The sequence below is a fragment of the Carcharhinus amblyrhynchos genome, chromosome 12 (assembly GCF_965287045.1).
Source record: "Carcharhinus amblyrhynchos chromosome 12, sCarAmb.v2.hapA, whole genome shotgun sequence".
Classification (NCBI taxonomy): domain Eukaryota; kingdom Metazoa; phylum Chordata; class Chondrichthyes; order Carcharhiniformes; family Carcharhinidae; genus Carcharhinus; species Carcharhinus amblyrhynchos.
In genome coordinates, this window is record NC_137335.1 from 84008176 (window position 1) to 84025290 (window position 17115).

A 17115-nucleotide genomic window follows, 5' to 3' on the forward strand; every position below is an offset into this window, starting at 1 on the left:
ATTAATTATCAAATTGTAGCCATTGTCAAGAGATAAAAATAAACTTCAAACCTGCTTTCTCAATTTACCTAATCTGTCCGTTTAAATTATCACATAACAACCAATAAAGAACAACATAATATAACTTTCTGTTTGTTAACGGGTTTGAAAAGGGTTTGTGACGGGATTGTATTTCATATTTACGGACAATCATGAACTGTGCACTTACCAACATCAATAAAACCAAACCTGCATTTACAATTAGGTCGTGCATGACGTTCCCCTCCCCTTCCCCACTCACACAGCGCTTAGCCACCTTCCAGCCCAGTAACTATGTCGATATTTAATGGGTCGATTCTCTTTGTCAGCCTAATGGACAGTGGTTGTCAAGTTGCGCCACTTAAACTATCATTGCCTCGAAAACTGTCGCTGAACTTGGATTGGCTTAACGTGTTTCCATTTGATCTGGTGTTGGTTGATTGTATTACCAGCAGAGGCTTAATGGGGTTGCTATTATGGGAATGTGCCAGAGGAAAAGAAGACTAGAAGTTTGTCTGAATGATTAGGCGTGACCATGTGAGGGATCAAGTGTTAAGAATTCTATAGTCTGATCCTCTCCCTGGTGATGGAGCTGCCTTTTCCAAGTAATCTCTCAGCTGTAATTGGAGTGGATTTACTGTTAGAATAATAAATTCCCACAAATTGAGTTTGTTCACCTCTTTCTGGGAGTGGGTGTGCACATTCTGATGGAATGCTGCATTGCTGGCAATGCTGCTTTGGGAGTTTCAATAGTGTTTATTGATTAGTGTCACGGGTAGGCTTACATTAACGTTGCAATGAAGTTACCGTGAAAATCCCCAAGATCCCACACTCTGGCGCATGTTCGGTTTTCACTGAGGGGGAATTTAGCACGGCCAGCCCGCGCATCTTTCGGAATATGGGAGGACACAGGAGGAAACCCACGCAGACACGGGGAGAATGTGCAAACTCCACACAGACAGTGATCTAAACCAAGGATTGAATCTGGGTCCCTGGCGCTGTGAGGCAGCAATGCTAACTATTGTACCATCTGTGCCCCTGTCTGCCTTCTCAGGTGGGATGTGAAAGGTTCCATGGCACTATATCGAAGAAGGCCAGGAGAATCATAGAAACCTACAGTGCAGAAAGAGGCCCTTCGGCCCATCGAGTCAGCATCGAACACAATCCCACCCAGGGCCTACCCCCATATCCCTACATATTATACCCACTAATCCCTCTAACCTACGCATCCCTGGACACTAAGGGGCAATTTCTTAGCGTGGCCAATCAACCTAACCCGCACATCTTTGGACTTTGGAGAGTTCTGGCCAATATTTAAACATCACAAAGGAAGATTATCTACGTCACAAAACTCATTGCATTGAGAATCATAAAATGCCTTTATGAAAACCCCCTACAGTGGTCACAGGAGAGAGAAATTGACACTAACCACAGAAGGAGATGTTCGGCCTGGCAACTGAATGCTTGCCCAAGAGGTCCTTGCTGATCGGACAGGAGAGAAGGTGCCCGAGAGAAGGAATAGGAAAAAGAGATGAAGTAATGGCTGTGGCTCAGGGAGACAGCTAAGATGCAAAGACAAATAAGATAACCATTGGCCAGGATACCTGGAAAAATGTATCCGCTTCTCTTTGTACTGTATCATCCAATCATTCTGCTGAAAGAGCAGGCAGGAGCTTGGTTTAAACATCTCATCCAAAAGACAGCACGTTCAACAGTGCAGCACGTCTGCAGTATTGCATTGAAGTGCCCCCCTCAGTTTCAGGCTCCAGTTACTGAAGTAGAACTTCCTACCTCTGAGATAACTGTGCTATCCACTGAACCACAGCTGGGGAAGGAGCTCTGAGGAATTTCCCATGTTCTGGCTTGCTTTAATTCGCAGGTTTGGTGGGAATATTTAATCACTCTATTGTAACACAACTATTCATTCTTTCGCCATTGCTAATGTCACCCATGAGAATATTAGTTTCTCAATTTGTGTCACAAATTTATTTTGCAAATAAGAACTCTTTCTAACACAGACTCGATGGGCTGAATAGCCTACTTTTGTGCTAGACTTTTCTATGTCCAGTTTGTAAATGGCAGGTCCAGCCAAACCTTGTACACCTGGAGATGTCTTCATACACGGGTGGGATGCAAAGAATGACTTAGGCATCTCAAAGGGTTCCCTGTCACCTATTGCATCCAATGTCAATGGGTGATGAATCTTTGGAGGAATTTAGGGAGAAGGCGATAGCTTAGTGGTATTATCGCTAGACTATTAATCTAGAAACTCAGCTAATGTTCTGGGAACCCAGGCTCGAATTTCGCCACGACAGATGGTGGAATTTGAATTCAATAAAATTGTCTGGAATTAAAAATCTTTTGATGACCATGAAACCTTTGTTGGAAATAAAACATCTGGTTCAATAACGTTCGTTCGGGAAGGAAATCTGCCATCCTTACCCAGTCTGGTCTACATGTGACTCCAGAACCACAGCAATGTGGTTGACTCTCAACTCCCCTCTGAACAAGGGCAGTTGGGGGATGGGCAATAAATGATAGCCAGCCAGTAATGCCCATGTTCCACGAATAAAATTCTCCACCCCAGCTGTGTAGGCTCAGTCATTGAGTATAATCAAAGTAGAGGTCAATAGATTCCTAGATACCAATAACATTAGGGGATATGGGGATATGTGGCATTGAAGTGGAAGATCAGCTATGATCTCAGTAAGTTATGGAACAGACTCAAGGGGCCAAATGGCCTACTCCTGCTGCTGTGTTGCTATGTTACTATGTCTCTAACTTCACTCTCTCAGTTATCACTGCTCTCATCTGTCTCTGTTCTCCTGAAACCATCGTCAGTCCTCTTCCTTCTGAATCTCTCTCCTTCTATACTTTCTCAAATTCACCTTTGATGTAATCAACACTCAGTTCTCTCCCTCTGAACTCATTCATCCTCGCACCTCTTCCCTCAGTCCTACTCTAAACGTGAAAGCCTTGGTCTTTGGAATAACTGATATTTCTGGATTTGATGTTTTATTTATCATCTAGTAATTTTAACCTTGTGAGAGCAATCCTGGGAGTTCTAACTCAATCTATTTCCTGGCCATTTTGGAGAGCGGTGGGTTACAAAATAAGGGAATTCTCGTACTCTGCAGTTTTGAGGCATGTTTAACATCCCCAGGGGTTTCACAGGAAACTAATGAAACAAAATTAGATACCCCTTCGAGGTGGTATTTGGGATGTCCAATCAAACACACATTAGGCTTTGCAGAAAGTCCTAGAAGTGCTACAGTGGTTAACACTACTACTTCACAGCACCAGGGACTCGAACTGAATTCCTGCCTTGGGTGACTGTGTAGAGTTTGCACGTTCTCCCCGTGTCTGCGTGGGTTTCCCCCAGGTGCTGTGGTTTCTTCCCACAGTCCAAAGATGTGCAAGTTAGGTTGACTGGCCATGCTAAGTTGCCCCTTAGTGTCAGGGAGACTGGCTAGGATAAATACATGGGGTTATGGGGATAGGGTCTGGGTGGGATTGTGGTTGGTGCAGATGGGCCAAATGGCCTCCTTCTGCGCTGTCCTTTTAATGGTTCTATGATAAGAGGAAATTGAGATGGAGAGATGGTGAAACTTAGAGAGAGGATCCCAGGGTTTAGGGACCAGGCTGCCAATGGTGGAGTTATTGAACTTGGGGATGCTCTGGAAGCCAGAATGAAAGGAGTGTAGATATCTCAGAGGGTTGTAGGGCGAGGAGGGGCAGAGGTGAGGGGTGGTGGGGGGAGGCGATTACAGAGGTAGGGCGAAGTGAGGCTGTGGAGGGATTTGAAAAGAACAATGAGAATTTTAAAATCCAACAGCATGGGCCTATTTCATGGATACTGTGTAGAGGATTGGTTCCATATTTAAAGAAACCTGTAAGTGCGTTGGAACCAGTTCAAGGAAGGTTTCAAAGGCCTGGAATGGTTGAGTTATCTAATGAGGAAAGATTAGACAATATAGGTTTGGAAGACTAAGAGGCGATTGAACTATATAAGATCCAAAGGGGTTTTGGCAGCGTGGATGTGAAGAGGGCGTTTCCCCTTGTGGAAGAGACTAAAACTAGGAGTCACTGTATAAACGAAAGTGGTCATCCATTTCAAATAGAAATGAGGATTCCTTTTTCTCAAGAATCTCTGGAACTCACTTCCTCAAAAGGTGGTGAGATCAGTCTTTGAATATTTTTAAGTTAGAGACATAGAGATTCTTGATAAATACAGGGGTGAAAGATTATTAGGAACAAGTGGAAATGGGGAGTTAACGTTAAAATCAGATCAACCTTGATTTTATTGAATGGTCAAGGAGCAAACAGAAGGGCCTTTGTCAACTCCTGTTTGCATTGTCTGTGCAGTTCTCCATTCAAGAGTATTCTTTCAACTCTGCAAAAAGAATGAAACAATATTCTATTTAATTCTTTACCACTTTTTTCACTTGTGTTGACTAATGGACGGTATTCTGTTTGTTGTGTATTTCAGGTACTGTCGGAAAATTGGTCCTTCCAACAGTGAGTATTCTGTTATAGTCATGACGATGAATGAGATTAAGTTCAGTGCGGGGCTTGGTAACACATGGCTTCCTCAAGCTTGCTACTGAAACAGCTTCACAATCCTGCAGGATAGTCCGAGTGGCTCCAAGAATAGTAGATTATTCAGGACATAAGAACATAAGAAATAGGAGCAGGAGTAGGCCATCTCGCCCCTCAAGCCCGCCCCACCATTCATTAAGATCATGGCTGATCTGATAGTTGTTCAGTTATACTTATCCGCCTGGTCCCCATAACCCTTAATTCCCTTATTGGTCAGAAATCTATCTACCCGTGACTTAAACAAACATTGTTAGACATAACCCCCCAAGAGACAAAAATCATAGGGTCCAGGAAGCATTATGCTTCTATTGATTTTCTTTCAACCATTATTCATTCGTTATTAAATTACCTGACACTGAGGTTGCTAGAGGGTAAGATATTCGCAGAAGTTAACTGTAGCAAAGCACCAATCCTTCCCTCAGTGAATTGGGAAGTTACACTGATGGGAGACGAGGGGCCTGATTTTAACTCCCTCCAAGTGGATGGACTTTGAAGGGGTTAAAATTGGATTTGAGGCCTGGGTAAACCTACCCTTCTACGTCTTCACACAAACACAAAGTTCTGTAGACACTGGAAAGCTGAAATAAAAATTCAGAATTCTGGAAATACTAAGTACCTGTGGAGAAGGAAACGAGGCAAGCGTTTCTAGCCAATGACTTCTCCTCAGAAATGGAAACATTCGCAGTTAGGGACTGGAAAACATTCGCGATTTGGAACTGGAAAACATTAGAGACTCTGAAGTGGAAAACATTCGCAATTAGGAACTGGAAAACATTAGAGATTTGGAACTGGAAAACATTGGTGAGTTGGAACTGGAAAACATTAGAGATTTGGAACTGGAAAACATTAGAGATTTAACAGGTTTTAAGCATGGAAAGGTAAAGAGTCGGTGAGGAAAGAAGGCAAGAACCATGGGGAAGGTGTGTGATTGGTTGAAAAGAGGGATTAGCGACAGAAGGGAGGAGGATACAAGTAAATTTCTCGATGTGTATTCCTTACCGTTTCTCAGAATGAGAATAATTTTTTGTGATCACACATTTTTGGTTTCTCTCTCTCAATCTGTAGGAAGGCTTGCCAACCAATCACTATCAGTTATTGGTAAGGGGCTATGCTGAGGAAAGCTTGCTGTTTTCCAACTGGACTGATGTGGAGGTTATTAGGGAAACTGTCTCCACATTGATCCAGACGGACAAGGCTCTGTACAAACCAGGACAGACAGTGAAAATCCGAGCCATCTGCATCTACCCTGACCTCAAACCTTTCCTGGGGAAAATAAGCATCATCATTCGCGTGAGTACTGCTTAAAAATGCTTATGTGTGTCGCGAGATTGTGTCCTTTGTTCTCTTGCTCCTGCAGGAATGTAACTATTAGTAAGAGGTTCTTTTTTTATTCAGGTCTGTGATGTGGGTGTCGCTGGCTAGGCCAGCATTCATTGCCCATCTGTAATTGCCCTTGAGAAGGTGTGGTGAGCTGCCCATGTTGTGTAGGTACACCACACTGCTGTTAGAAAGATAATTCCATAATTTTAGTCGAGTGACAATGAAGGGACAGGCAAGATGTCTGTAAGTCAGGATAGTGTCTGGCTTGGAGGGGAACATGGGGTTGCCCTTGTCCTACTCCTTGGTAGAAGGCGCGGGTTTGAGAAGTGCTGTCAAAGAACTTTGATGAATGGCAATAAGAAGTTTTTTCTACTTGGTTGCTGCTGGCGGTGATGCCGAGTTTCTCAAGTTTCCTGTTCTTGGTGTGCATGTAGATGGCGTAGTTCCGTTGTCTCGCCTGCTTGGCAGTGTTTCGCAACTGGTCTGTGTCCTGGGCGCAAGTTGAGAATATCAACTTGGTTTCCAGGTTGAAGTGTCTGCTGTAGAGCTGGTGAGGTGATTGAGGAGTGTGAGGGAGGTGCGATGTCAAAGTCTCTCAGTGTAGTCTGTGTTATTTGTTGACCTGAGTGGGTTCATGACCTGTAGTCTTTTTGGTAGCTTGTCCGCTTTCTTGCATCTTTGTAGAAACTTGATGTCTGTGTCGATATGTGTGGCCTGCTTGGAGATCCTCTCCACTTTGAGCTGGCAGTTTGAGGTGCTGGTGGTAACTATGATGTGGAGTTGCCAGCATTGGACTGGGGTAGGCACAGTAAGTAGTAAACAGGGCAACGACTGACTATACCTACACCCGTCCAACGCCGGCAACTCCAGATCTTGATGAGTTGCTGCAGTGCATCCTGTAGATGATATGGACTGCTGCCACTCTGCATTGGTGGTGGAGTGAGTGAATGTTGAAGGAAGTTGAGCGGGGCTGCTTTGTCCTGGTTGGTGTTGAGCTTCTTGAGTGTTGTTGGAACTGCACTCATCCAGGCAAGTGGAGAGTATTCCAACAATGCTCCTGACTTGTGCTCTGCGGAAGGTGGCGAGACTTTGGGGCGTCAGGAGGCAAGTTACCCAGCTCTGCAGGATTCCCAGACCTGCTTTTCTAGCCACAGTTTGACTGGTCCATTTCAGCTTCTGGTCAATGGTAACTCCCCAGGATGTTGATAATGGGGGAATCAGCAATGATTCAAAGACTGATGATTAGATTCTGCCTCGTTGAGGGAGATGGTCACTGCCTGTCCACCACTGACACTGACATTAATATTCACATCAACCTGATAAAATGCTTGATATTTTACTAATTTTAACCCGTTTCATCTAAACCAGCAGAATAGAACGGGAGTTAACAGGTTTGAACAATGAGGACATTGCAGGTTTCTGTTGAAGATAGGCAACTTAGGGATGACCGAATTGAGGTTTATACTATGATTAATGGGTTGGATTTGGAAAAATAGAAAGAAGCTATTTCCTCTGGATGGGGGAATGAATGGAAACGAGGCTGTTTAGGGGCGATTTCAGGAAGCACTTTTTCACAAAAAGGATTTTGATTTATTATTGTCACATGTATTGGTATACAACCTGGCTATGATTGTAACACTACATTCTGCGCTCTCTTGTTTCCTTCTCTATGAATGGTATGCTTTGTCTGTATTAGCACACAGGAAACAATACTTTACACTGTATACTAATACATGTGACAATAATAAATCAAATCAAAGCAAGAAGATAATAGAAACTAATGCAGGTAAATGATGCTTCCGTCCTGCTTTGTCATGATCTAGTTGATTGATGTAAGATAGCCCTTGAGAGACAATAACCCAATCTTCTGTTACACCACGGCATTTGTTGCTTGTTGGGCAATCCAAATCCCAAAGGGAAACTTGACTTCCTGATAACAACCTTCTTTTTTCTATATTTTTGAAACAAAGAAGAAAAGCTACTGATCCCAGGAGCATAGAACACCTTTAGGATAAAAAAAACCCAGAGTATTTACTAACAAGAAAAAAACTGAAGCATATAGGATTACAGTTACATGGAAAAAATTGCCTTACAAAGTATCCCCCGAAAAACACTCTTGGTCACAACATACAAGTAAATTACCTTGTTGGCAACAACTCCCTTATAAGTTTTTAGCTATGAAAATTCAGCAATATTACCCAAGGCCAAATCAATATCAAATATAAAAACCTTTCATTTTTTCCAATTGCCTCCATTTTTGAATCAATAAAGTCTAGTAATCTTTCCCTGTATAATAATCAAACTTTTGTAAGTTGTAAAAGTTCCTTGTCATTTTTAAACTCATCTTTGAAATTCAACAGCTGAAAAGCCATGTCTCCACATATCTCCTAATGCAAATTTTAAATCCAACTTATTGACTTACATATCCAAACTCATCATAGCCTCTCTTTATAAACAAAGCACTTTTAATCTTTTATCTTTCAGCTCTGACATGGACAAGCCATCTCTATTAACCTCCCCCCAGTTTAATAAATCATTGACAGTCACACACTGACATACTGACACACACACACACACACGCGTACACCCACCCACACATGCACACGTGCACACACATAGACATATGCACACACATATGCAGACACAACCCCCCCGCACAAACCCACATGCACAAGCACGCACACACACACACACACACCCATGCACACACCCATACACACATGCACACACACACACAAAGGCACCCACCCTGCCCCGCCCCCCGCACCCACTACAATTCCTGTGGTGGTCAGGATGGGAAAACTCCCCATTGAGAATCAAGTGCAGAACCTAATTTGTAACAAACTGGAATAGAGTTTCTGATACCATATAGTGAAACAAGAAATGATAAAGGATTGTACATGTTCCATTGTGACAAAAATAATTTTATTTTCTATAGTCTCATTAATTTACAGATGTCACCTGGACCTTAAACTCTTGACATTCCCTCTCGGCCTCTCTACCTCGGGTTTTTAGGTGTCCGGATCATCAACAACCTGTTCTGGTCCCCCAGTGTTGACACTATAATTAAGAAAGCCTACCAACGCCTCTACTTACACAGAAGGCTAGGGAAATCTGGCATGTCACCTACGACTCTCACCAACATTTACAGATGCACCATAAAAAGCATTCTTTCTGGTTGTATCACAGCTTGGTATGGCTCCTACTCTACCCAATACCACAAAATAAAGTACAAAGGATCATGAATGTAGTCCAGTCCATCACGTAAACCAGTGTTCCATCCACTGATTCTGTCTACACTTCCCGCTGCCTCTGCAAAGCAGCCAGCATCATTAAGGACCCCATGCACCCTGGACACTCTCCCACTTCCTTCTGTCAGGAAAACGATACAAAACTCAGAGATCACGTACCAACCAACTCAAGAACAGCTTCTTCCCTGCTGCTGTCAGACTTCTGAATGGACTTACCTCGCATTAAGTTGATCTTTCTCTCCACCCTTGCTATAACTGTAACACGATATTCTGCTCTCCCTCTCCTTTCCTTCTCTATGAATGGCATGCTTTGTCTGTATCGCGTGCAAGGAACAATACTTTTCTCTGTATGTTACAATAATAAATCATTCAAATCAAATCAAAACCTCTTTTTCCACCTTTAACTTGATCCTCAAAGCCTATCTCTTTGACAGAGCCTTTGATTCTTTTGTGATTCAGTGTCACATATTGTCCCGCGAAACACCTTGAAACATTTTGCTATATTTAGGCACAATGTAATTTTTTTTATTAATTCGTGGGACATGGGCGTCGCCAGCTGGCCAGCATTTATTGCCCATCCCTAGTTACCCGTGAATGGCAGCTGAGAGTCAACCACATTGCTGTGGCTCTGGAGTCACCTGTAGGTTAGATCAGGTAAGGACGGCAGATTTCCTTCCCTGGAGGACATTCGTGAACCAGATGGGATTTTCCAACAATCGACAATGGTTTCATGGTCATTATTAGATTCTTAATACCAGATATTTTTTACTGAATTCAAATTCCACCATCTGCTGTGGCAGGATTCGAACCTGGGTCCCCAGGACTTTAGCTGAATTTCTGGGTTACTGGTCTAGAGATAATACCACTATGCCATCAACTTCCCCTGCAAGAAGATGATGGCTGACTGGTATTTTCGCTAGATATTGTTATTGTTGTTGGGTAAAAGTCATGGCGTTCCCATAAATTGTAGGCACATCTTGAATTTGAGGAACTGACTTGAAGACTGAGGGTTGGTGGATATTATCACTGGAAGTCTATAACGCTACATCAATGCGGGATTTCTGTGAGTGCGTTAGTTAAATCGAGAATTGAAATGTTAGGCTTTAAGGGAATAAGCTGCCTGAGAGTGTTAACGAGCAGGGTGTTGTATACTCCTCACCCACACAATGCTCAAAACTGAATGATCCTCTTTGTCTCGCTTGTTGTCTGCTCAGAGACAACTTCAGAAACTTAAGCTGAAGCCTTTCCTTGGCCAGGTTTTTGTTTGCTGCTTTCTTTAGTCTCTGTGTTAGCCAACATGTCGAGTCATTCAGTTGAGATTGTTTGCCTAATCCCTTGGCTCAGGTGGGTGTTAAAGATCCTATGGCGCTTTTCATTAAAGACAAAATGAGTTATCTAAACATCTTGGCCAACATCCAACTCTCCACTACAAAACGGGACCTGATTTTATCTCACTGTGGTTTGTAAGCATTTGATTTGATTTGGTTTAATTTATTATTGTCACATGTATTAACATACAGTGAAAAGTATTGTTTCATGCGCACTATACAGACAAAGCATACTGTTCATAGAGAAGAAAACGAGACAGTGCAGAATGTAGTGTTACAGTCATAGCTAGGGTGTAGAGAAAGATCAACTTAGTGCGAGGTAGGTCCATTCAAAAGTCTGACAGCAGCAGGGAAGAAGCTGTTCTTGAGTCGGTTGGAGCATGACCTCAGACTTTTGTATCTTTTTCCCAACGGAAGATGGTCGAAAACAGAATGTCTGGGTGTGTGGGATCCTTAATTATGCTGGCTGCTTTGCCAAGGCAGCGGAAAGTATAGACAGAGTTAATGGATGGGAGGCTCGTTTGTGTGATGGATTGGGCTTCATTCACAACCTTTTGGAGTTTCTTGCAGTCTTGGGCAGAGCAGGAGCCATACCAAGCTGTGATACAACTAGAAAGAATGCTTTCTATGGTGTATCTGTAGAAGTTGGTGAGAATCGTAGCGGACATGCCAAATTTCCTTAGCCTTCTGAGAAAGTCTTCTGAGCACATGCCACGTGGCTTCTGTCAAGACAACACCACACAAATACTTCAATGTCTGTCAAGCTCTTCGAGATGCTTGATGATTGTGTCAAGTGCTACATCAGTGCAAATCCATCCTTCTTCAACAGTCACTCTGTCTCACAAGTAGCTCATCTCACATGAATCCTCTTGATGGTTTGCGAGAGTTGTTAGTTTGTATTGTTTTATTTTCTCATGTATTTACCAAAGCTATCTGGGCCTTTTGGCTGGGATCAAAGATTAGAACCAGCCCAGGATGGGGTGGCCATGACTCATCCTGTCAGCTTGGGTCTCGTTTTGTCTCTCTCATGGGGACCATGGATTGGATTCAGTTGGAATCTGGATTGAATAAAAAAAACCCTGACCCCAAGGCAGCACCAGTAGCACACCAGGATTATCTAGTCAAAGATTGCTAAAGATTGGAAGAACTTGCAATTATATAGAGTTAGGTCTGTCTTCATGGTGTCACATGTATGTACTTTTGAAGTGTATTAGAGAAAATATGTGCACAGCAGGATCCCACAATTGGATTGTGATTGAGGTATTCTGTGTTTGTGATGTTCAGTTTTTGTAGTCTTTCAGGGGATGTGGGTGTCGCAAGACCAGCATTTGTTGCCCATCCCTCATTGCTCAAGAACTGGGCCAATCCAGAGTTGCTGTGAGTTCGGAGTCACATTGTAGGCCAGACTGCGTACGGACGACAGATTTCCTTCCCTGAAGTTATTACAACAAGCGATTATAGTTGCCACGGTCACCATTACTTTCAAATCCAGATTTCTCAAATCCAGTTGCCGTGGTGGGATTTGAACCACTGGAGTGTCAGGTTTGCTTTTTGTACTCCAGTTTGTATCAATGCAAACTGTTGGAGTGTTACCACACACAGGTCTACAGTTTCTGTCGAAAACATTACAAAAACCACTGAGCTGGACAATAATTCAAGAATAATAATTTGAGGTGTCACGGTGATTAGCACTGCTGCCTCACAGCTCCAGGGACCTGGGTTCGGTTCCCGGCTTGGGTCCACTGTCTGTGTGGAGTTTGCACATTCTCCCCATGTCTGCGTGGGTTTCCTCTGGGTGCTCCGGTTTCCTCCCACAGTCCAAAGATGTGCAGGTTAAGTTGATTGGCCATGCTAAATTGTCCCCTAATGCCGGCAGCATTAGCAGGATAAATATGTAGGGTTACGGGATAAGGCTTGGGTGGAGTTGTGGTTGGTGCAGATTTGATGGGCCGAATGGCCTCCTTCTACACTGTAGGGATTCTATGACCCTATGAATAATGCTGAAACAATATGCATATTTCATTCCAACAGAGCCCGCGGAGGTCTGTGATCCAACAATGGATGGATTTGGAGACGACACTGGGCGTTGTTTCCAAGGAATTTCCTCTGTCTCCTAACTCCCTGCTCGGTAACTGGTACATACAGGTCACATCAAACGTGAGTACAATCAATCCAGCTGCACAGTTTGATAAAACTCATCACTGGCGAAGGCAGTAAACCAAGCCACACAGAGTGTACAATGTGGAAACAGGCCCTTAGGCCCATCTGGTCCATTCTGGCGTTTCGGCTTCACACCAAGATCCTTCCACACCACTCTAGACCTAACTCCATCCTTCTATCCTTTCTCCTCATGCATTTATCCCACTCTCCTTTAAATATACCCTTTGTTACTCACCTCAAACATTGCCTGTGGTGACGAGTTCTCAGCATTCACTGGGTAAAAAAAGTCCTTCCTGAACTCCCAATTGGATTTACTTGTGACTATCTTATATTTCTGGCCTGCAGTTTTAGACTCTTCCCACAAGTGGAAGCACCTTCTCCACATCTACCCCATTCAATCCCTTCACAGGCCTGAATTCTATGGTGCCCCACCGGTTGCCTTTAGGTTGGGGAGGTGGTGGGGGGCGGTGGGGGGCGGTGGGGGAGGTGGGGGGGTTGCCGTGGAGTGTGAAATTTAAGGAAGTGGATTGCCTCTGTGTTCCTGCTCACCCCGACCTCATAGTAATTTTACACAGGGCCGGAACTCCCGTCACTTGCCTGTGATGGGACCCTTTAGTAGTCATTTATCAACAACTTTAGGACACTTTCCCTCCCAGCCTCAATTTTCAGGTTGGCGGGCGGATTTACTTGGCATGGGGAATGCTCAACAATTCATGGATTTAGATTTTGGGCGGGAAGTGTGTTAGGGTTCCATCAGAAGCCCCCTTCTGACTTTGGATGCCCTCCTCTCTTAAGGTCTTGAGGTTTCTGGACCTCCCCCTACCCCCCATCCCTCTCACCCATCTCCAGTCTCTCCCCTGCCACCTTTGCAACACCACAGTCCTTCCCTACCCTCCCCGCCCCGGGACACCCCGGTCCAGAGCTTTAGGCTCAGAATCCTCCTGAACTTCCTCTCCTGTCCAGTGCTAATTTTGCCACTGGAAGTCTGTCAGCCAATTGGGTTGGTTCCAAAGAAAGCTTGTGCGTTTACTATCAAATAAATTGATTGGACTTTAACCTGGTGTTGTCAGACTTCTTACTGTGTTTACCCCAATCCAATGCCGGCATCTCCACATCAAGCCAATTGGGGATACTCTCTGGGGAGGCCTTTGAGAGATGGAAGTCAAGTCTGCGGCCAATTGATCTCATTCAGTGGGGCACGCAGAGTTGGTGGAGATTTGTTCCCCACAGGAAGGGTGAGGCTGGAATCTTGAAGACTTCTCACCCCTCAGTATCCTCCTTTCCAGAGAGAGAACCCCGACCTGTTCAATCTTTCCAAATATTAATAATCTCTCAGTTTTGGAACCAGCCTTGTAAATCAAAGATCAAAGAACAATACAGTACAGGAACAGGCCCTTCGGCCCTCCAAGCCTGCTCCAATCACATTTTCTGATCAACACCAACTGTCTGTATCCCTCTATTCCTCATCTGTTTCTGTATCTAACCAGATAAGTCTTAAATGTGGCTAACATAACGGCCTCAACCACCTCACTTGGCAGTGCATTCCAGGCCCCCACCACTCTCTGTGTAAAAACTCCCTTCAGTGAATCTTTCCCCCCCTTATCTTGAACTTGTGATTGTCATTTCTGCCCTGGGAAAAAAGCTTCCAATTGTTCACCCTATCCATACCCCCCATAATTTTATAAACTTCTGTCAGGTCGCCCGCAGCCTCTGTCTTTCCAGGGAGAACAATCCCAGTTTATTCAATCTCTCCTCATAGCTAATACCCGAGGTCAACGGACCTCTCCATGGTCCACCCCTATGATTCCCATGGCAGGCGGGACAGGAAAATCCTGCACACTGTGTCCATGTGCCAAAAACCCTATCACAAAAGCCTATCACAAAACTTCCCAACTCTAACTGATCAAGGGCCAGTCAGACAACGCCTGTCTCCAAGATTTTTAGGACTAACACGTCAAAGTGTTTCGAAAATATCACTTTTTAAATGATGATTTGACTTCTTGGTTGTAGTGTCCAAGTATCCAACTCAGTGCTGAGGTGTTGGTGATTCTCTCTTAACAGTGGATGACCTGTTGTTCAGTAAGTGAGCAATGAGATGGGGCATCGGGCGTGGTGTAATTTGAAGATTCTGCTGGAAAATCTCTCACACGGCTTTATTCTCTTACAGGGAGTACAGAAGGAAAAGCCTTTCACTGTCGCGGAATATGGTGAGCAACCTGTGATCTTGCTTTGTTTAGAGAATGCGCGTTCCAGCTGGCTGCCCTGCTCCAGTGAGATACCCCCACCCTGTCAAATATAAAGCCGAGAAGGACAAGGGCAGGAGATACGTGGGAACACCACTGCCTTGGGAGTTCCTCTCCAAGTCACTCACCATCCTGGCTTGGAACTAAATCGCTGCTCCTTCACTGTCACTGGGTCAAAACCCTGGAATTCCCTCCCTGACAGCACTGGCTTTGTTCAATCTTAATAATGCTTTCCAAATATTCTGTTGTCACATCTTTTATAATAGATTCTGTTATCCAACGATGTACGGGTGAGGTGGATTGGTCATGCTAAATTGCCCCTTAGTGTCAGGGGGATTAGCAGGGTAAATACGTGGGGTTACGGGGATAGAGCCTGGTGGGATTGTTGGCAGTGCAGACATGATGGGCAGAATGGCCTCCTTCTGCACTGTAGGGATTCTATCATTCTATGATTCTCTGATCTTTCCCATTACTAATGCCAGGATAACTGCAATTCAACCTAATTTCTCTCCATCCCCAGCATTTTTAAATAGTGGGGTTACATTTTCCACCCTCCAAACTGCTCCAGAGTCTACAGAATTTTGGAAGCTGACCACCAATTACATCCAATATTTTGAGATCCTCCTCCTTGAATGCTCTGGGGTGTATATTATCAGATCCTGATGATTTGTCAGTCTTTAATTTCCCCAGCATCATTTCTGTAATAATATTTATTTCCTTCAATTCCACTCGATTATGATACCCTTTGGTTCTCTACAATTTCTGGGAGATTATTTGTGCCTCTTTTGTGAAGACAGAATCAGTGTCCGTGTTCAATCTTTCTGCCATTTCTTTGTTCTTCATTATAATTTCCTTAGCTTCTGACGATACATAAATTGAATGGGCTTATAAAGGGAACAAACCTCTGGGGCTAAAAGCAGGGTAATGGGACTGCCTGGACTGCTCTATAGAGAGCCAGCTTGATGGGTTGAAAGGCCTTCCTCCGTTCCGTGAGTAACTCTATGTGTGAGCTGCAGGACTGGTAGGGACCCTGTGTTACCTCCTTAGGGAAAGGTCTACCACACTAGGTTCCTCTCAGGCACTTCAGAGGTCACTGTTGGACCTTTTCTGCAATCAAGGACCCCAAGAATGGAAATGTTAACCCCCTCCCATCCCACCACTCCTGTTAGCCAATCAGAAGCCAGTAGCTCCCCGTTGCAAGCAGTGTCATTGGAGGAGTGTTGGCCGTTGCCAGTGATGGACCCAAAAGTGACCTTGGATCCATAGGGGCCCCTGATACTGGTATGCAAGGGTGGTTGTGGGAAGATAGTCAATGGCTTGGGAGGTTCAAAGGGAGCATTGGAAGAGAGTGCCTTCAGCCTCTTCCCAATGGTAGGTTCTTCAATCATTCACTAAGTGGATAGCGCAGTGGCACAGTGATTAACACTGCTGCCTCACAGCACCAGGGACCCGGGTTCAATTCCGGCCTCAGGTCACTGTCTGTGCGGAGTCTGCATGTTCTCCCCATGTCTGTGTGGGCTTCCACAGGGTGCTCTGGTTTCCTCCCACAGTCCAAAGATACAAATACAAGGTTAAGCTGATTGGCCATGCTAAATTAGCAGGGTAAATATATGGGGTTATGGGGACAGGGCCCGGATGGGATTGTTGTTCGTGTAGACTTGATGGGCCTAATGGCTTCTTTCTGCACCATAGCGATTCTCTGATTCTATAAGTGCCTGACAATGAGGGATCTCACCTTGAAGACAGTGAGCAAACAGGCTTTGCTTTTTGGACTCCTACGTCTTAAAGTTTTAAAGTTTATTTATTCGTCGCAAGTAAGGTTTACATTAACACTGCAATGAAGTTACTGTGAAATTCACCTAGTCACCATGCTCTGGTGCCTGTTTGGGTCAATGCACCTAACCAGCACGTCTTTCAGATTGTGGGAGGAAACCGGAGCACCCAGAGGAAACCCATGCAGACACAGGGAGAACATGCAGACTCCACACAGACAGTGACCCAAGCCGGGAATCGAACCCGTGTCCCTCGCACTGTGAGGCAGCAGTGCTAACCACTGTGCCACCGCGCTGCCCCTAGCTAATCTGTCCTCGTGATGTTGATTGAGGGATAAGTATGGACCATGATTCTGGGGTGAATTGCTCTGTTCTTTATTTGATTTGTGCTGTATGATCTTTAATATCGAGCTCAGAGAAGGTC

At 44.4% G+C, this 17115-nt stretch overlaps 1 protein-coding gene across 1 annotated transcript in view; it reads left to right on the forward strand.

Moving 5' to 3' along the window:
* Window positions 1-17115, forward strand: part of cd109 (CD109 molecule) — a 110812-nt gene that overhangs the window by 6516 nt on the left and 87181 nt on the right. The window contains exons 3-6 of the mRNA XM_080199866.1: window positions 4508-4536; window positions 5683-5907; window positions 12548-12673; window positions 14844-14883. Coding sequence (XP_080055992.1) covers window positions 4508-4536; window positions 5683-5907; window positions 12548-12673; window positions 14844-14883 — 420 coding nt within the window. The remainder of the gene's footprint in view (window positions 1-4507; window positions 4537-5682; window positions 5908-12547; window positions 12674-14843; window positions 14884-17115) is intronic.